Below are 20,841 nucleotides of genomic sequence, written 5' to 3'. Positions count from 1 at the left end.
CTAAAATGGTGTCCAGTGTAGTCCAGCACTCACTGCAAAATGGCAGTCTGTTGTCTCATTTCCTGTCTATGCAGGAAGTGAAGGCTTAAAGAAATAATTCTATCAACATAAAGATAACTACTGCACTTTAAAACCATTAATCAGTTGTTCAGCTACTATACTTGTAGGGTAGAACTAACTTGAGCTTTAAAATTATATATGAAACAACTAGTTTTTATTGAAAATGGAAGGGGTGGGACTTTCGGGCATCACCTGAGCCCTGGGTAAATGGAGAGAACGTCAATCAAAGGCTAAGCTCTCAGAGCTGGGAAGGAGCTTTAGATGGCGGATGAACCTTGGGAAGGGGAGAGCGTTGAGCCTTGCAGGGCTCTCGATAGCACTTGTATCTCAACTTTGCTGAACTTTGACTGCCTCTTGGGGCACCGCAATCGTGCGAAATCGTTCGTTTTGTTACGTTTTGGATTATAGAGACGTTTTGTGACTTTGTTTCGCCGAAAAGCGCTCTGGTTTGTGCGTAGAGTGGCCAGCCGTTGTTTTCCCTGCCTTGCGCTGGCAGCCATGGCGGTCCTCCATTTTTAGTGCGCTCTGCTGGGCTCCTCTCACACTCTCTCTCACTCTCTCTCCATTCAAATAGCCATCGGTGGATTACTGCTATTATTTTTCGTTCCGAATATTATTCCGATTATTATTTTCGTCTCAATCCTGGAATATTTTAGATTTTGTTGTTGTTGTTGTTATGGCCAAAGTAACAAATCGGATATTTTGTCAGATGTGAATGTACTGCTACAATCCTCCTCCTGTCAGTGCATTAGGTATGTTTACATCGTGTCTTTTCTATTGTCGATTTTATTTGCTTTCATCGTTATGTTTTAATCGTCCTTTGTTTGATGACGCAGTAAGAATTTATGCATGTGGCTCTGAATCTGTTGCCTTGAAATGCCATCGACACATGGATATTTGACATCGAATAGAGTCGAGCAGGTGTCACTTCGATTCAGATGCTTTTTAACTTAAGAAATACTATAAATATTTATCTTAAACTATCAAATCCCAACTTGCCTTTTCTATATATTGCAACGGCAGGATTATTATTTTTTTGATGGTTCATCCCACTTTAAACTTTTGACAGTTAATACCTGGACAAAAGATCATCATTAACAAATCCCAAGACAAAATCATGATGAAGAATAAGAGTAAAAAGCAGGAAGATGAAGGCTCGACTCAAAGCAATGCTTCCAGGTACGATCTTTCATATTTTTCTCTCTTTTTCAGCATGTGTCTTGATTGTTTACATTTACAAGCATGGTTGATCAGCTGTGCTGTGTTTAAACCACAATGTCTGCAAAATAGATGGGTTTCGGATCTGACCTTGGGATATATGTATAGCCGCACCCTGATTTTGCAAGTATTTCTAAAAGTGAGTTCAAGGCCTTATGGGCCTTTACGTAAATTTATACTCGAGATGCTCAGTGTTTTAAACAGATTTGAGCAGTGATTATGGTTCTAATATTTACAGGTTTAAACCGATCGTGTGAAATAACCTTGTCTGATTAGTATGTATGTGCTGCATTGCACCACTATGTAAGGTTAATGACATTTTAAACACTTTTACTTTAACATAACATGAGTTTAGCATTTGATGCATGTTACAATACTTGTGTAGAAAACCTGCTCAGTCTGATTTTACTGAAATATTTGAATGAAATCCATTTCACACAAATACAATGTTTAAAGCAAGTTAATCGTTTTATCCAAAATGTAGAGTATTATTTCACATAGGCATGATTGTGTTGTACATTTTTTTTGTTTACTTTTATAAATAGTAGCAACAAAACTGTTGCTTGTTTATTTACTGTGCAGTTGTATTTTTAATGATATTACAAACTGTTGCTTAAAATATTAATTGCTTTTTACATTTTTTTTATCTTATCCTAAAATACTACTTGTTTTAGGGTTACAAACTTTGGCTATAAGGTATTGAATGTTTATGGAGTAGATATTTATAATTCCTTAATGAAATGGGGTATATTACCTCATATATTAATACAGTTCTAGCTCAGCACTCAATCAAATATTCCATAATTTATTGTAGTATAGCTCCTTGTAAAATATTTTAGCTTTCACTCTGTGTTTTTGTTGTGAAAGAGTGATTATTTTTAAGCATTGTTTAGGACAAAATTGAGTTTTTTCTATTTTGTCAAAATTGGTTTGGTTTGAATCATTTTCAGCAGCAACATGTTTTTGGGTGAAACTTTTAAAAACCTTGACATTGAGGAAATCAGACCGATATGTTGTTCCTTAGACTGATAGTACCATCTAAAATGAAAGTAGTTCTCCATTGTGAATATATATGTTGCATAATTTCCCCTCCAAACCAAATAAAAACAGGAGGTCTTGATTCAAAGATGCAGTGGAAGCAAATAATTTTGGTTTCTTTACTACACTCACAGTTACTCTTATTTCCAAATGTAAATATGAAACTCTTTGAGTTGTAAATAATGTTATTGTGTTCATAATAACAATAATTTGTCTTTTACAGAAATGTATTGTTTACATAGACATTATTAATTTAGGTTATTCTTTAAAATATGACGAGGATTTTGCAGGGGACTTACAGTGATGCCATTTTCCATAGGTTCATGTTTTGTTTTTTCTTGAAATATAAAAGGAAAAACTTGAAGACAACAGTTGGAAATGGAAGATTTTATTTTAATTGTCACTTGTTCAGTTTTGAAATTCTAATAATAATAATGTATTTACACTAAACGCTTACAAACGGACACACATTATGTAGTTTTAACAAAGTTTGCTTCAACTTTTAGCAACTTGAGACCTCATCAATGAGGCTTTTACCCTGTGGGTCATCATATCAGTATATATATATATATATATTTGAAAAAAAGCACAATGTTTTGATGTTATGTATAGTGCTTATGACTGGATCTGTCATTATTTTTATGGTTGTTTGTCAAGAACTTCCCTCTGAATTGATGACAGCTTTGAAGTTCCTGCATATGTGCCAGATACCAGAGTCTAAAGTGAAAAAAACCCTCAAATGTATGTTATCTTTTCACAATTACACAATCAGTAGTTATATGTAATACTGTATATGTGATCATGAATTGTCAAATGAACATGTATGCTCACTTTTATAGGTTGCTTATAATTTTTCTTCAGTGTTAAAGATGCATATGAGAGTCTAAATCAATTCACTATCCTGAGAAACATATCTTTAGTGTTGTTTAGCTTTGGCAGCCATTTTCTAAATATTACTAAATGAAACAAGAGCTGAAAAAGATATTAAATGTGATATTTTTCCTATATTATAGCCAGTGTACTTTATTTGAGATGTTTGTTTGGCTTACCGCTACATAAAAAGCACTGCCGTTTCATCACTGTATGAGACTGGTTTCATTAAATGGCTGAAAGTCCTCAAAGTCACAAAATGGCTCTTGCTTTGTGCTGCATAGCTTGTATTAGTTGCTGCATTACATAAAAGCTTCTTGGAACTACAGGAAGCGGAAGCAGGAAGTCTTTTAGAGGTCAGATGATTTCATACTTGGTTTTTATTGGGCCTTCCAGTGGCTAGATATAAGCAGCCAATGAGAATTCAGTTGAGAGGTTAGGACCGCCCATACGTGATGTCAGCAACCATATAAGGACAGTCTGGCTGGTAAGGCTGCTTTGTCAGCAGCTGTTTGGCTTCCTGAGCACATGAGGGGGGGTGTTTGTTTCTAGCAGTGCATTCCATTATAGTACTCAATGTGCTAGCTTTCACAGCCAGATCTGCATTATGAATGCCATCGTATCAAATTAAATGAGCATTACTGAGATACTTTCACTTTAGGTTTAAGGAAACGTTTTGTCTTGTGAGTAGCATGAGATAGATATATATATATATATATATATATATATATATATATATATAAGGATAGTTCAAAGTAGTTTTCACATTATAGTGTCATTGTTCATTTTTTAACCATGTAAGGAAGATAATTGTTTCATTTATAGTAGGAGGGGTTGGGCTTTTTTTCAGGAAGAAGCCATTGCAATTATATTTAGACTCAAAGGGCAAAAGGACAGCAGAAGTGGTCAGACACAATATGACCTGCAGGATGCTGCCATAAATCTGATCGAGTTTCACGTTTCATAAAGGTTATTTTGAAAGTTTATTTATTCATTACATTTTTCGGTTTGCACATTGAAAGACACCTTCATTTTGAAATAAAATCTTTTTAACAAATCAATAAACCACGTTGTATATAAATGTCTCATATGCTCAGTTGCACATGTAAAAAAAAAATAAAAAAATTCTTAGTTCTGTCATTAAATGAATTATTCCAGTTTTACAGTTGTCAATTTGTCTGTCATTTAAGTAGCTTAATTTGGAAAACGAGGGATGTTAATTCCAGATAAAACGTTCCCTTGCATTGTATTGGATTTCCCCATTTCCAGTTTCCAAAATCCTTGGAATGCTATTGTTTACATTGACAAAGGCACAGCATGCTTTAAGACTTCCCACTTGAGGGCTCAGCATTTCTTTTCTTTTCTTGTTGGATTGAGATAATTAGATTGTGTTTAAAATACAGACTTGCCAGTTTAAAATTGGTGCAAAAAAAATTAAGTGAAAAGAAAAGATGGCATAATTAAGTGGTTTAGTACGAAGTAAGTTAAAATATAAAAAATGATATACTACAAATTTACCTATTGACAATTCATAAGATCTGAATGATATTTTTTGCCAATAACTGAGATTTGAAATCAAACTTGTGAACATGACTCCTACTTTTTAGAACAACTTCACATGTTTTCATTGTTTCTCAACATGCACATCTTTAATGTTATAGCAATTCAGCATCAGAGGAATCTAACCGCTCTGGATCGGAGTCTGGGAGTCAGTCGGAGAGTGAGCAAGGAAGTGATAGAGCTCGTTCCCGGCGTTCAGAGTCCAACAGCACTTCTGATTCTGAGAGCCACTCTGAGTCAGGCAGTGAATCCACTGGGTCCAAACCCCGTCAGACCTCAACGCAGGTCAAAGACAAACCAGTCAGGAAGAAAGACTGCCTGGCAGATGTGAAGAAGGTACAAAAATAGGCCAGCCTGAACATTAGGATCAATCAGTTATTCCCAGTGGATTTAATCTTTAAGATTATATTTAGCTGGTGATTAATTACTTTGATTTAAAATGAATTATGTCCCTAATTATCATAGATGTGGGAGGAACATCCAGATGTTTATGGCGTTAGAAGATCCAGTCGCAGCAGGCAAGAGCCTGCTCGACTCAACATTGGAGCCGAGGTAGGCTGGCTGTATGTAACTCAACACTGACCCCTGGTGGTTTAATTTTGTTTAGCATTTTCACCTACTGTGTTGACATTTACAGTACTTTGACATGTTCTGCTTCTTGGACTAAAGTAATTACAGACATGGTTACTTAATAAAGCGTAAACATTTATGTTTGGCGCTAGAGCCGGGACTGATCAGGCTTGGCAGCCCAAGTCGTGTAAACATACTCCCATGTGTTGAAAGCTTTGTTTCCTTGATTAATCTGAAACATGACACTTCCATGCCTTGTAATCTAGTACTGTATATTCAAAATGGATTTTCATGGATTTTTAGGGCAGCAGTGATTCAGAGAGTGAAAGTCCCAAAAGAAAAGGCTCACGGCTGAAAAAGAAAGAGTAAGTGTACTGGAAGCATTTAAATGGGTCTCTCACTCTCCTTTTTCAATATTTTATTTACAAATGTGTGCTTGTTTTTTTCCCTCATTAACGTCTCCATATGTAACATTTAGATTCACCCATATTTTTGCATGTAAATGTCTTTTAGGCAGTTGTTTTTCTTTTACACTAAATACATTTTCTATTAAAAAATATTTAACGTAAATTACACTTTTTAGAGTCATTCTTGTAAGTAATTGAAAGAAATGCAATTTACTTGTTAAAATGTTAACTGAAGAAAATGGCTCAGAAAAATGAAGTTTTGAGAATAGATGTTATTTTTTTCTTTTTTCTTTTTGCAGATACTGCTAGATATGAAGTTTTGTTATATAGTGCAATGAGATTCATACATTATTAAGTATGGGTAATAAGTATATAGAGTAAAAAAAAACCTGTAAACCATGAATGTAAACATTTAATTTTGAAAATTGTATGTATTAAAAAATGCAATTCATTAGTTCTGAATACATTCAAAAGTTTGGGGTTAGTAAGATGTTTTTATATATTTATTATATGTCAATTTTATTCAGCAAGGATTTATTCAATTAAATCAAAAGAGACAATTTTATGTTTTATGTTATAAAAGATTTCTATTTCAAATAATGCTTTTTTGTTGTGTTTTTTTTTTTTTTTTTTACTTTTTGTTCATCAAAGAATCCTGAAAAAATTGATCACGGTTTCCACAAAAATATTTAGAAGCACAACTGTTTGCAACATTGATGATAATAAATAATGTTTCCAAATCAGCATATTAGAATGATTTCTGAAGAATCACATGACACTGAAGACTGAAGTAATGGCTGCTGAAAATCCAGCTTTGCCACCAGTGGAATAAATGACATTTTAAAATAGAAATTTAATTTGTAAAATATTTCTCAATATTACACTTTTGCTGTATTTTTGACCTAATAAGTGCAGCCTTGGTAAGCATGAGACTTCTTTTAAAAAAAAACAACAGCCTTACCAACCCAAGCTTTTGAACAGCACTGTCTATGCACTGAAGCATCTCTCCCAGCATGTTTAATTGCCTGTGCGGTGGGGAAGCAGGGAAACTGACTGGCTTGCAGCTTTACATTAGGGTAGAAGTAGACGCTAATAGAGGTCCAATAGATGAACCTGTGGTATTTCTGTGTTAAAAGAAATACCTGGAAAGATGATGACTCAAATGACGAAGAGGATGTTGAGGAAGAGGCCAGCAGTTCAGAGAGTGAGCAGGAAGAGAAAAAAGTTAGATCCAGACGACTTGCTGCTAGAAGGTAAGAGTGTAGCGAAGCCTGGCCTTCAGACAGCGCATCGTGAATTATTAAATGAGCTGTCTTATTAAATGCAAATGATGATGGCTCATTTTTAATTACTATGGTTGCGCTAAACTTATTGGTGTGACTTTCTTTGCTCTATCAGAAATTAACGCATGTGTAAATTGTCAAAGCATGTATCCTACTTTTGGCATAATGATGAATATAATTAAAATTTTGATTAATGTGAGTAATTTATTAAGAAATAGAACTGCTATATAAGTCTGACAGCTGTCTCAAGGCTATTGGCTTATGAGTCAGGCTGATAGGTGTGAAAAGTCGCTACACTTGCAAACACATCAGGGACGCGGAACAAAAGGCAAAAAGCCTAGTATGGTAAATGAGTGTATATATGCGTGTGTACTTCTCTCTTTCCCTTCCCAGACCACAGACAAAATCATCTGCTGGCAAGCAGCAGTCACAAAAGGGACGGAAACAGAGGAAGCAGGAGTCCTCAGATGAAGAAGATGAGGATGATGATGATGAGGATACCCCAAAAAGACAAACAAGGCGGCGAGCAGCAACTAAAGTCAGGTATGGATTGTTCCTATAAAGGAATTAATGTAGAGCTCATGTATTGGAGATGCCATACTTCTGCCAAATATAGTAATTTATTCAAATACATAGAATAAAGTACACCTATATATTTCTGAATTTATTCAGTAATTATATTTTACCTATTTAAAAAATGTCTGACAATAATAATTAAGATGTTCACTCACTTATATTCTAGTTTTTTTTTTTTACTTAACCCTGTAAAGCCTACTGTATTATATCTGATTTATAGTTTATCTTATTTTTAGCAAAGTAAACAGCCTTTTAGTTTTATCCTACTAGAAAATTTAATCAATATGATACATCAGGCCTTTGAGGAACTCGTGAAGACACTGTGTGCTTCGTTGTGAAAGCGAAACTACTTTGTTTGGTCTTTCAAAAGAGGACATATCTGCTTCGTCATGCCTAGATCTTATCTGTGCTGGTCGCTGAGGGAATACATCAACTTTCACCGTGGACGAAGCGGAGTCCAGCCCGGGGTCGTCATATGTGGTTACCGCTCATTCGTCGGATCCGCCGGGCGCGCCGTTCTCGACCCCGCCGCCTCAGCTCACTCTAGCCCAGCCTCAGCGCATGCTAAGCCGGGGCTTCCCCTCACGCTAGGCCGCTGTGTTGTTCGTTGTGAAAGCGAAACTACTTTGTTTGGTCTTCCAAAAGAGGACACGACTACAAATCAGTGGTTAAGTTGTATTTACAACACTGTTCCAGAACAGTTTAACCCAAATATCCAGATGTGTGCAGCGCATTTTATGGAGAACTGTTTACTGATCCTGGGAGAGTAACGCTAGACTAAAATGCCGGCAGTTCTGACTCACAGCCAAACCACATAAACATTTCATTACACGAAATACACAAAATGATGTTCTTTTTAGCAGCATCATATGACCCCTTTAATATGTACATCGCTCAGTTATCATTGTATTGCGTTGGATTATTTGTTTTGTGCCCCATAATAAAAACTAAATAGATCTTTGATCATAAAACTAAGCATTTATATAACATCTTAATGGATATTATTGGGAGAAATAGAGTAACAACTAATATTTATAGGCATTTTATACAAGTATACTGTTGTACTGTGAAGATCTTATTGATTTACATTATAAGCTATAAAAATCTCATAATTTTATAAATATCAGCAACTGCACCAAATTCCATACATTAGTTGTATGCTTGTATCCATACTTAGTTACTTGCTTTGTCTCTGGAATATTTTTTAACTCCTGTATTCTCCTATATCACACTATACGAGCCATAAAAGCCTGATGCATCAAAAATTATACTTGACGGAAAAGACGCATGCAAGCTTTTTAAAAATATATTTTTGACTGGTATTTCAAATGTCAGTCTTTACCGGATTCTGTTTTTTGTTTTGTTTTGTTCTTTTTTTTTTTTTACACCAAATTACGTATTTAGAGTCAATAAATTGTTCTTGAAATTGGTATAAAAGTTTTTAAAACCATACAAACTAGCATTCAATAAGTTATTTTTTTTCTTCATGGACATTTTTATTTGTGATTGACCCATATAGTACTGACTTGTCGAATTAGTAATGATAAATCATGTGTTGCAGTTACAAGGAGGACCAGAATGATTTTGAGACAGACTCTGATGACCTTATTGAAATGGCAGAAGGAGCCGAGGAGCAACAGGACGACGACAGTGAGACCATTGAGAAGGTCCTTGAGACCAGAACTGGCAAAAAAGGCGGTAAAGACGGTTTTTCTTTTTTATACTTAATATTCTGTGTTACACATCAACTATTGTGCTTGTTTATTAAAGCCCTTAATTTTTCTCCACCTTGTTTACAGCTACTGGAGCTTCCACAACCCTTTATGCTATTGAGGAAAATGGGGACCCCGGAGCAGACTTTGACCCTGAGAAAGACGAAGGGGAGACTCAGTTCCTCATCAAGTGGAAAGGCTGGTCTTACATCCACAGCACCTGGGAGAGTGTGGATTCCCTCACTCAGCAGAAAGTCAAAGGGATGAAGAAGCTGGAAAACTTCAAGAAGAAAAACGAAGAGCTTAACACTTGGTCAGTGCTCATAGACCTGATATATATCCATTTTTATATGATCTCTGGAGAAACTGGAATCTTGAAGCCAAACATGAATGCCATTTTTATAGACTAAAAACTGACAGCAAACGTTGAAATTACGATTTTTCTTTTAGGATGAATAAAGCATCACCTGAAGATTTAGAATATTACAACTGCCAGCAAGAACTAACCAACGACCTGAGCAGGCAATTCCAGATAGTAGAGAGAATGATCGGTAAGTGCTGACTCGAGTAAGACAATCTTGCAACAAAAAAAAAACCCGGTATCGGCTCCGTTAGTGCCTTTTTCTGCTGGACCGATCCGAATCCGATATTGTGCGTATACTATTCTATGTTATTGTTAAGCCCCAGGAAAGGCACAAAAACATTATAAAGCACCATAAAGTTTTCATGAACTATATTCCAAGTCTTCTGAAGCCGTTCCATAGTTTAATGCAGTGGTTCTCAACCTTTTTTCCACCGGGCCGCACTATGGTCCAAGTGCAAGTCTCGCGGGCCACACGCATATCATTTACATATTACGTCAGCAATACAAACCAACCTGATTTATAATATTATAGCCTAAATATTATGATATAATCGATTACATTAATTGAAATAAATAAATAATTCTACTCCCCATAAAAAACGCCCAATGTTGTGAAATTCGGCTCGAAAGGAGTAACAGCACAATCATAGGGGGATTTTCACTTTTATGCCTGGGGGGGCCCCCACGGGCAGGCGAGCCACGAGCACTTTTTTATATGTTCTACATTTCATGTATTTATGTAACACATATTCTACATTAAAAAACAATAACTGCTGTACAAAGAGTAAAAAAAATTTAATAAAAAAACATACCTAATGCAGAAAAGCCACCTTTTTTCCGAATTGCGTAGATGACCACTATCTTTCATCTCTTCTGATAAAATTTCAGTCAAATCGTTTTCTGTGTGCTAGATCAGAGCTAGAGCCCTGCATTTCAGCCCGGGCCCGACGGGCCCCGACTTTTTTACGCCCCTAGTGCCTTCGGGACAATTTTCATGTCATAATTCAGATGTGGGCCGGACCTCGGGCCTGTTTTAGGCTTCTCCTTATTTTTATATTTTAGACATCCATCAATTAGTGATGAAAAAAGATTGCTGCGCTGGTGGAAACAACACGAGACCGTGCTACCGTGACTCAAGATCGGCTCTACGGTGTTTAGTGTCCCGCAGCAGCAGCTGAAGATTTTTGCATTCAAATGCATGCAATAGGCTTAAATTTGCCGCAAAACATCGGCAAAAGTAATTACCATAAATGCGTCAGGGGGAAACAGTAAGGAGATATTTGAATTATCTACTAATAAACTAGTGTTTTCTGAGTCGGTGTCGCAAGGATGAAGTTGTCGATCCTGACTCTCCATCTCTTCATTAGACGCGCCTTTAGAGAGAAGTGCATCTTTATGGATTATGATCATAATGAAAGAGTTTTAGATTTGTTTTATTTCGTTAAGTAGTCATTTAAAGCTTTCTATAGATATATATATCATGTCTGTGAGGCATGTATTCGCTGAGTTTCGGTTCATTTTTGTGAAGCGCTCCTGTTAAAGAAGACACGGCAGAAAGCGCATCGTGTTTGATTTCTTTATTTTATAAAAGCACAATGTTTTGTTGATATTGTGAGTGCACACAAATAAAAGTAGACCCTTTACAGTTACGAATTATGTATTACTCTTACCTTTATGAGCAAAAATGACAGTGTATCCACTGAAAAAAAACGCAAGTGATCGCGCTGGCGTCTCTCTGTCCTGCAAAGCGCACTTTAGCTTCCACTCTAACGCAAACTATTGGGTATAGCGCACATTTATCTAGGTTTAACGTTTAAACATTGTTATATGCTTGAACTGTTTTATATCTATAGATTTTATTTTAGTCAAGTCGTGATGATTTGAGAAGGCTAAATTGATCAAGCATATGCTCACTGTCTGCCGCTGGCCACTTGGTCGTTACCTTAAATGCGTAACGTTAATTAGGCTATGTGAGTGCTGCTCATGTCTGAAAATAATATATGAAAAACTAAATTATTTTACATAAAAACATTAGGCTATAGCTTATATTTAACTAATATAAAAATAAAAAAGAAGTATAAAACTGAAAGTAATTATTTTTTAAATTGTGTTCAGCATGGTGGGCCACATTTGAATTCGTGATGGGCCGCGGGTTGAGAACCACTGGTTTAATGTGAGGTCGTTAAATTCAAGTTCACATAAACTCTTTTCTCTGGTTGAGTTGTTGAGAACCACTGGTTTAATGTGAGGTCGTTAAATTCAAGTTCACATAAACTCTTTTCTCTGCTGCGGCTGTCTGTCATCTTCCATTTAGTCAAGACGATGAAACTCTCCAAGATGATTCAATGTTCCTATTATTATACTTGATCTGCAGATAAAGATGAATGGTTTTGCATAAAAGGACTTTATCTTGCTGGAGTTTAGTGCTGTGTCTGTTAGATCACTACACTGGAGTAGAGAGCACTATGAATTGTTCTTCACGCACACAGTAACTGAAATTTAAAACTGTGAGAAGAAAAGGCTCATTAAACTATTGCATAGATATAATACACTGCGCATAAATCTCTTCGATTTGTGTTTTGGACTTTTCTGTGCAGAGAGTTGTGCGCTGTGACTCCATGTTGCTTCAAGTGCATCATTCTGCGCACGGGGTGCGCATATGTGCTTTGTGCCGCTCTGTATTGGAGCCTTTCATATTATAATAATTGTTCGCAATGAAAGATTATCAATAGCCTTTCTTGTTTTGTCTTATCTATCATATGTTGCTGCCTCAATACTGTGCTATGCATGTAAAATAAATGTATTTTAAATTTTATAGTATATATTTATATATAAATGTATTTACTTGTTTTTCATGAATGTATTTTTACAACAATACAAAGAGCAATGTGTAACATTTGAACAGATTTAGTCCTACACTTTTTCACTTTTATTCGTTTCCCACTAGATTGGGAAGTGTTTAGTTTTTATAAAATGATTGAGCACTCATTTGATGAACTTTATCCACTAACCTAGTTTATAATAGTATTTTTGTCATAGATTGTTTCATAGATTTTTTTCATTTGTTATTTTTCTTTATAATAAAGTTGTCTGTATTTAGTAGATTGTGTTTAACACAAAAGAGTGAGGAGCAGGTCAACACAGAGGTATAGAGATTCTACATTAATAAAAATAACTGCGCTGGTATCGGATTGGTATCGGCCAATGCTCAAAATGTTTGGTATCGGTTCGGAAACAATTTTATCGGTGCATCCCTAAATTTTATGAATATATATTACTGTTTTTACTGTATTTTTAGCAAATAAATAGCCTTAGTGAGCATTTCTTTCAAAAACATAAAACTTAGCAACCCCATTTGAAAAGGTAGTGTATATGCACTAAAGCAGCTCTCACTCCCAGCATGCTAACGCTGCATTTATTTGATCAAAAATACAATAAAAACAGTAATATTATGAAATATTTTCTATTTAAAATAACTGTATTGTATTTTAATATATATAAAAAATGTATTTATTCCTGTAATGGCAAAGCTGAATTTTCAGCAGCCATTATTGCAGTCTTTAGTGTCACATGATCCTTTAGAAATCATTTGAATATGCGGATTTTGTGCTCAAGAAACATTTCTTAGTATTATCAATGTTAAAAACCATTGTGGTGCTTAATATTTTTGTGGAAACCATGATGTTTTTTTCTTTCTTTCATTTTTTAAGGATTCTTAAAAGTTCAGAAAAGTTTGATGTTTTTTGTAACATTGAAAATGTCTGTCATTTTTGATCAATGTAATGCAGTGTATTATGATCTGTTATTAATTTTCGTTTTCTCTCGTTTAATCAGCAACAAGAACTGGGAAAACACAAGCTCCTTCAGACTTTCCCTGTAAGTTTGCTGCTTTTGAAATTGCACTATTTCTGATCTACTTGGTCAAGGGAGATGGTTACTACTTTAATCATTTTCTGTTATGTCGCAACAGCTCATAAAAGCAGTTCGAGTGAGCCAGAGTACCTGTGTAAGTGGATGGGGCTGCCGTATGCAGAGTGCACATGGGAGGATGGCGCATTAATCGGAAAGAAATTTCAGGCCTGCATTGATAGTTTTCAAAACAGAAATGCCTGTAAGACGATTCCTTCCAAAGATTGTAAGGTGAGGATGAGATTGAGTTCTGATGGAGCTTTGCTTTGTTTCTTTGGGAAAAGGTGTTGAAGCATAGTGCCATGCTGTTATGTGAACAATGTCTTTTTTTTTTTTTGCCCAAATGGAAGGTATTGAAACAGAGGCCAAGATTTGTGGCCTTGAAGAAGCAGCCTTCTTACATTGGAGATGAGATCCTTCAACTCCGAGATTACCAGTTAGATGGAGTGAACTGGCTAGCTCACTCCTGGTGCAGGTATGTAATGTACAAGTGGAGCTTTTAGTGAGGAATTGATTACTTTCTATTACGGATGAAGTACAGGCATTGACATTGTGTCTGTAACACAGTTCGTAGTCACGGGAAGGAGGAGGCGGGAACCGGCGAAAATTTTAAAAAAACTTTAATAATAAAATAAACACAAAATTGCGTGACAGCCCCTCGCGGACGACTGTCGCGCACAAACAGAACCAAAACACAAAATAAAGTCCAGGTCTGGTCCTCTCTCGTCTTTCACTGTCGTAACTCCTCCTTTTATTGTTCCGGAGCTCTCTGTGGGACTTGAGACCGGTGAGTGGTGCAGGTGTCGCTCATTATCAATTACTCCACCGGCCTCGCTCAGTTCCCACGGCTCTCGGCCCCGCCCCCACTCGTGACAGTGTCAAAATATTATTTCTGTGCAATAAGCCTTGAAGAAAAAAAGAAACCTAATAAATGTGCTGTTTTATAAAAAAAAAATTAATTGAAAAAAAAAACAGAACTAGCAAGAAGAGGAGTACTTTTGTTTTGTTCTTTTTTTTTACCGTCTGTTTACTTACTGAAATAATTACTTGGAAAAACCTTAAAATAATACTAACAAAAGGTAGAAACACTTCAAGGTTCAAGGTTTAATTTAATAAAATTTAAATGTCATTAGCTAATATTAATATTAATTTGATTAAATAAGTTATCAATATTAAAAAAGAGAATATTGTATATAATATCAGTGTTATTTTAGTATTATTTACATACTATTATTGATTATTATTTTTGTAGCTTTTATTATATTTAGCTTTTATTATTTAATAGCTTTTATTTTTATACTTTTGCTTTCATTTTAATTTTAGTTTAAGTAATTTTGTTTTTGTAATTTATGACAATTATTATTTTTCTTTCTGTATTTAATATTATTCTGTTTAGCTTGAATTAATTTTTTTGAATTCAGTTTGTCATTTTAGTACGCAAGCTTATTTCATTTAGTTGTCGAGACGTTTTTTATTTTCATTAAAAAAAAAGTATATTCTAATTGTAATATTTATATTTTGTTTTATTTCAGCTTTATTATTTTGATAAATGAACATGATTTGTAATAGTTTTAGATAATTCAAAAAATAGTTAATATCAAGCTTTCATTTTAGTTCTTGATTTTGAATTAACCATGCTGTCTTCATCTCTGGTTTCTGTTATGTTCTGCAGGTGTAACAGTGTTATCTTAGCTGATGAAATGGGCCTGGGAAAGACCGGCCCCGCCCCCACTCGTGACAGTGTCAAAATATTATTTCTGTGCAATAAGCCTTGAAGAAAAAAAGAAACCTAATAAATGTGCTGTTTTATAAAAAAAAAATTAATTGAAAAAAAAAACAGAACTAGCAAGAAGAGGAGTACTTTTGTTTTGTTCTTTTTTTTTACCGTCTGTTTACTTACTGAAATAATTACTTGGAAAAACCTTAAAATAATACTAACAAAAGGTAGAAACACTTCAAGGTTCAAGGTTTAATTTAATAAAATTTAAATGTCATTAGCTAATATTAATATTAATTTGATTAAATAAGTTATCAATATTAAAAAAGAGAATATTGTATATAATATCAGTGTTATTTTAGTATTATTTACATACTATTATTGATTATTATTTTTGTAGCTTTTATTATATTTAGCTTTTATTATTTAATAGCTTTTATTTTTATACTTTTGCTTTCATTTTAATTTTAGTTTAAGTAATTTTGTTTTTGTAATTTATGACAATTATTATTTTTCTTTCTGTATTTAATATTATTCTGTTTAGCTTGAATTAATTTTTTTGAATTCAGTTTGTCATTTTAGTACGCAAGCTTATTTCATTTAGTTGTCGAGACGTTTTTTATTTTCATTAAAAAAAAAGTATATTCTAATTGTAATATTTATATTTTGTTTTATTTCAGCTTTATTATTTTGATAACCGAACATGATTTGTAATAGTTTTAGTTAATTAAAAAAATAGTTAATATCAAGCTTTCATTTTAGTTCTTGATTTTGAATTAACCATGGTGTCTTCATCTCTGGTTTCTGTTATGTTCTGCAGGTGTAACAGTGTTATCTTAGCTGATGAAATGGGCCTGGGAAAGACGATTCAGACGATATCCTTCCTTTCCTACCTTTTCCATCAGCACCAGCTTTACGGTCCCTTCATCTTGGTGGTACCCCTGTCAACCCTCACTTCCTGGCAGAGGGAGTTTGATATATGGGCCCCGGACATGAATGTAGTGGTGTACCTGGGAGACGTCACAAGTAGAAAGACAGTAAGCTAGTACTCATGCTGAGACAATCCAACCACAAAGAATTCAACCTGTTATTATAATACAGGTTTGAGGTATAACGCTCTGTTTTTGACCAGATCCGGGACTATGAATGGATCCACCAGCAGACAAAAAGAATCAAGTTTAATGCACTTTTGACCACATATGAAATTCTACTGAAGGACAAGGTATGATATTCATGTATCTTTGACTTAATCTTTTGTACTTGCTTCGTGTGTCATAGAAATGAGTTGTTCTTCATTATACAGACATTATTATTGAGTCAAGGCTTGTCTGTGTGTGCAGGGAGTGCTGGGGAATATAAACTGGGCTTTCCTCGGAGTTGATGAAGCTCACCGGCTTAAGAATGACGACTCGCTGCTATATAAAACTCTGATCGACTTTCGATCCAATCACCGGCTGCTCATTACTGGGACCCCACTGCAGAATTCGCTTAAAGAGCTGTGGTCCCTTCTGCACTTTCTTATGCCTGACAAGTAGGTACTCGCAGTCAGGGTTTGCACCATCATAATGAAAATAAAGGTTCATATTTGCAATTTTGGCTCCACTACAAAAATTGAGAGAAAAGTTTTTTTATGCCCATCAAAGTTTAAACGTTAAAATATGAGTAAATATTTAACTTCTTTTTAAACACATTGCTTTAGAAATTTATGTATTCAAGCAAAAGCTCTCTACAAATAAATTTGAATTGAAAATGCTTTTGTATATTCTGTTTAGGCATCTAACATTAATAACAGGTAGAAAAAAGTAACAAATACAAATGAAAATATTTTAAGATATACTACCGTTCAAAATGGCTGATAAAAGTTCAGCTTCATCAACACAGGAATAAATTATATTCTACAATATATTAAAATAGAAACAGGCTATTTTAAATGGCAATACTTCACAATATTACTGTTTTCACTCTGTTTTTGATCAAATAAATGCAGCCAAATAAATGCACCCCTACTGATTCTAAACTTTTAAATCTTAGTGTATTTTAGCTAATAATTAAATTAAAAGACAATTACAAGTAGTACTTTTTTATAATATTATATTAAGTATGTTCTTACACAGTATTAACAGGTCTTTAAACATGAATGTATGTAGCTGCCTTTATATTTTAGGAAGGAGGTCGTCATATTTGGGGGTCCGTGAAGTCAAGAAGTTTAAAACCCCTGTTTTTTTAATTTGCCCCTTATTAGGTTTGAGTCTTGGGAGGATTTTGAGGATGAGCATGGTAAAGGCAGGGATAATGGTTATCAGAGCCTACACAAAGTTCTGGAGCCTTTCCTACTGCGTCGTGTCAAGAAAGATGTGGAGAAATCCCTGCCGGCTAAAGTGGAGCAAATCCTCAGAGTTGACATGTCTGCCCAGCAAAAACAGTTCTACAAGTAAGTGCTGTTTTATCCCATTTCATAGCTCTCTAAATCGAGTTACTCTTTGATTGAGTCAAATTTTGATTCCAGACTCTAAGACTGCATACAACTGGAATGCAAGTGTTTAGAGAACATCTGTCCATCTCATCATTGTTCATTTGTAATGTGACTTTTTCAGATGGATCCTAACAAGAAACTACAAAGCCTTGTCCAAAGGAACCAGAGGCAGCTCTTCTGGTTTTCTTAACATTGTCATGGAGCTGAAGAAATGTTGTAACCATGGTTTCCTCATCAGACAACCAGAGGAGCGTGAGAATGAAAAAACACAAGAGCACCTACAGGTATGGCTCTTCTAGACTGAAACCGTATGATTTTGTTCTTAGGAGACGTCATTTTCAGGTTGTTTGTTAATGTTTGTTCAGAGCTTGGTGCGTGGCAGCGGGAAACTTGTTTTGCTGGACAAACTTCTCACGCGACTCAGGGAGAGAGGCAACCGTGTGCTCATCTTCTCCCAGATGGTCCGCATGTTGGACATCCTTGCTGAATACCTGTCTTTGAACCGATATCCATTTCAGGTATGATCTGAACGGTACTGCAATGTGTTAAAATGTTTACATGTACTAGTGGTCGACCGATGTTGGTTTTTTGACAGCCGATGCCTATATCTTGGAAAGCAGGGTGGCCGATATAGCCGATATAATTGTATTTATTTTAATTAATATTTAAGAAATTTTTAATTATTTGAAAATGGATAAAAAAATTAATTTGTAAAATAAACATACTTATACTTTAGGTAACAAAGTATTTTCCACAAATAAATAAATATTTAATTAAAATATAATTAAAAAGGAAGTAAACCGTAACCAACAGCACTCAGTATTCTGGGAAGTTTGTGTGCATTGGGAATCATATTTTCAAATAAAGCCAAGGTAACACTCATTTTACATACAGCATACAGTGAAAATGATATGAATATGACAGTGGGCAAATGCATGAAGCGCAGCATAATTTGAAATCACGAATTTAATGTTTAAAGCATTCAATTTACACTGACCGAAATTCACGCAGAGAACATGCGATCATGCAGGTCACATGCACACTTCACAAGCTCTCACAACTGGATTCGACTAAAAGTTGGCCAACGTCGGGCTAGTTTGTTTGGTGTGTTCCACTCGTCGGCTCTCGTCGGGCTCACGTCGGCGGCAGTTTGCCGGCGTCGGGACCGTCGGCACGAGTGAGAGCTCTGATTGGATGTTCAGTTTAGCGAACGAGTCAGTGCCCGAGAATTAAAGCGAAAGTGATGAAAACAAGCACGTAAATGAAGGCGGTACAGACAGAAGGCTGTTTAAATGTTACGTGATCTTTCCCAATCATTCTAATACGCGAATGTTTTCATAACATGAGCCGCTTAAAATGATTACATTTATCAACGTTACTGATATTCAAAATGGTTATTGATAGCTGCTGATATAGACAGATAGTTAATTCCTCTCACGCATGCGCAGAACGCATGTGTTAGTTTGCCGTCGGCTGTAGTCTGTGCGGTGTGTTCGAGCGCAGCTTTTTGGTCCGACGTGAAGGGCGGGACACACCAAGCCGACTTCAAAGAGCTAGCGGTGACTAAAGCCGACGGTGTTGTCACCTCGCGTCGGCAGCGTCGGACCAAAAAGCTGCGCTCGAACACACCGCACAGACTACAGCCGACAGCAAACTAACACGTGCGTTTTGCGCATGCGTGAGAGGAATTAACTGTCTATATCAGCAGCTATCAATAGTATATATTCTTCATTCAAAAGGAGAAACCGAAACGAAGATATACAAGATAAACTCAGATATACAAAACGTAAACAAAGTTCTCACTCGCGCTGACGGCCCTGACGCCGATTCAACATGTTGAATCGGGTAAACTGCCGCCGGCCTGAGCCCGATGAGAGCCGACAAGTGGAACACACCAAACAAACTAGCCCGACCATAGCTCGCTGTTGGCCCGACTTTGGCCAACAGCCGACCTTCGGCTTGGTGTGTCCCGGCCTTGAGGTGACAACACCTTCGGCTTTCGTCGCCGCTAGTTCTTTGAAGTCAGCTTGGTGTGTCCCGGCCTTAAGTTTGCAAGGTTTGTGAAATTAAATTTTCATTAGCCATTCAAAGATTTGTTTAAATGACGTAAATGGGTATTTGCTGAAAGCTGAAGGCAAACGAAAAAGTATTATAATGTTTGCCTTTCTATTACTAATAATATAAAAGCAATCGTTATAATACTTTTTATATACATTTTAATTCCTTTATTACACAGACTTCTATCCGTATTAGACAGAACTGTTAATGACGATGGCGATCAAGAGGGAGAATGTGAGCACTGTGTGCTCAGGCACTGCTGCTGTCAGTGCAGTCAAAATAAAAGTCCCGCCTCTAACGCATGGGCCAAACAGAAAAACTTATCGGCCGATGCGATATTTGAAAAATGCCAAATATCGGCCTATATATCGGCATTGTCAATATATCGGTCGTCCACTAATCTGTACAGCATCAAAGTAAAAACGTGGACCCTAATTAGAAAGATGTCTACTAGGCATGTGTGTGTGTGTGTGTGTGTAATTTACTGGCCAACTAGTAAAAGCATTATTTAAGCTGTTCACAAATTTATTTTCCTGTGTGCCTTTGCCTGGTGTAAACATCAATGAAATATATTTTCCTACTGAATCCTGCACCAAAATCCTGCAGTTATGACCGAATGCACTGGATATGTGCCATTAAGATGACAAGAGATGAAGCCATTTGGCAATACTTCAATATAATGAAAATAATTAATAATGTATCAGAATCTGCCGTAAAGGTGAAAAGAAAATGTGAAGCGCTACCTGAAACTCGGTCACTTTTTAGTGGTTTTGTACTTTTCTTCTGAATAAGAGCGTGTTAAACTTTAATATAGAGACAGAAAGGTTATATATGTCTAATACTAATTATACTAATGGTGGCAGTCCACTTTTCAAATTAGTTTCTCTGTAAATGGGGTGAATGTTGTGATTTTTATATTTATATATATATATATATATATATATACACAGTGGTGTGAAAAAGTGTTGGCCCCCTTCCTGATTTCTTATTTTTTTGCATGTTTGTCACACTTTAATGTTTCAGATC

The 20,841-nt window shown here is 35.5% G+C and overlaps 1 protein-coding gene across 1 annotated transcript in view; it reads left to right on the top strand.

The window, feature by feature from the left end:
* The first annotated feature begins 222 nt into the window (after positions 1-222).
* Positions 223-20,841, top strand: part of LOC107601632 (chromodomain-helicase-DNA-binding protein 2-like) — a 33,816-nt gene continuing 13,197 nt past the window's right edge. The window contains exons 1-19 of the mRNA XM_016293883.1: positions 223-812; positions 1,130-1,239; positions 4,848-5,082; positions 5,212-5,298; positions 5,620-5,681; positions 6,860-6,976; positions 7,400-7,549; positions 9,144-9,280; positions 9,382-9,607; positions 9,745-9,845; positions 13,493-13,534; positions 13,629-13,798; positions 13,918-14,042; positions 16,105-16,321; positions 16,417-16,506; positions 16,625-16,815; positions 17,527-17,715; positions 17,879-18,041; positions 18,123-18,275. Coding sequence (XP_016149369.1) covers positions 1,178-1,239; positions 4,848-5,082; positions 5,212-5,298; positions 5,620-5,681; positions 6,860-6,976; positions 7,400-7,549; positions 9,144-9,280; positions 9,382-9,607; positions 9,745-9,845; positions 13,493-13,534; positions 13,629-13,798; positions 13,918-14,042; positions 16,105-16,321; positions 16,417-16,506; positions 16,625-16,815; positions 17,527-17,715; positions 17,879-18,041; positions 18,123-18,275 — 2,517 coding nt within the window. The 5' untranslated portion in view covers positions 223-812; positions 1,130-1,177. The remainder of the gene's footprint in view (positions 813-1,129; positions 1,240-4,847; positions 5,083-5,211; positions 5,299-5,619; positions 5,682-6,859; positions 6,977-7,399; positions 7,550-9,143; positions 9,281-9,381; positions 9,608-9,744; positions 9,846-13,492; positions 13,535-13,628; positions 13,799-13,917; positions 14,043-16,104; positions 16,322-16,416; positions 16,507-16,624; positions 16,816-17,526; positions 17,716-17,878; positions 18,042-18,122; positions 18,276-20,841) is intronic.

The sequence above is a fragment of the Sinocyclocheilus grahami genome, unplaced genomic scaffold (genome assembly GCF_001515645.1).
Source record: "Sinocyclocheilus grahami isolate Dianchi unplaced genomic scaffold, SAMN03320097.WGS_v1.1 scaffold309.1, whole genome shotgun sequence".
Classification (NCBI taxonomy): domain Eukaryota; kingdom Metazoa; phylum Chordata; class Actinopteri; order Cypriniformes; family Cyprinidae; genus Sinocyclocheilus; species Sinocyclocheilus grahami.
The sequence above is the reverse complement of the archived record's forward strand: the minus strand, read 5'-3'. Positions and strand labels throughout refer to the sequence as shown.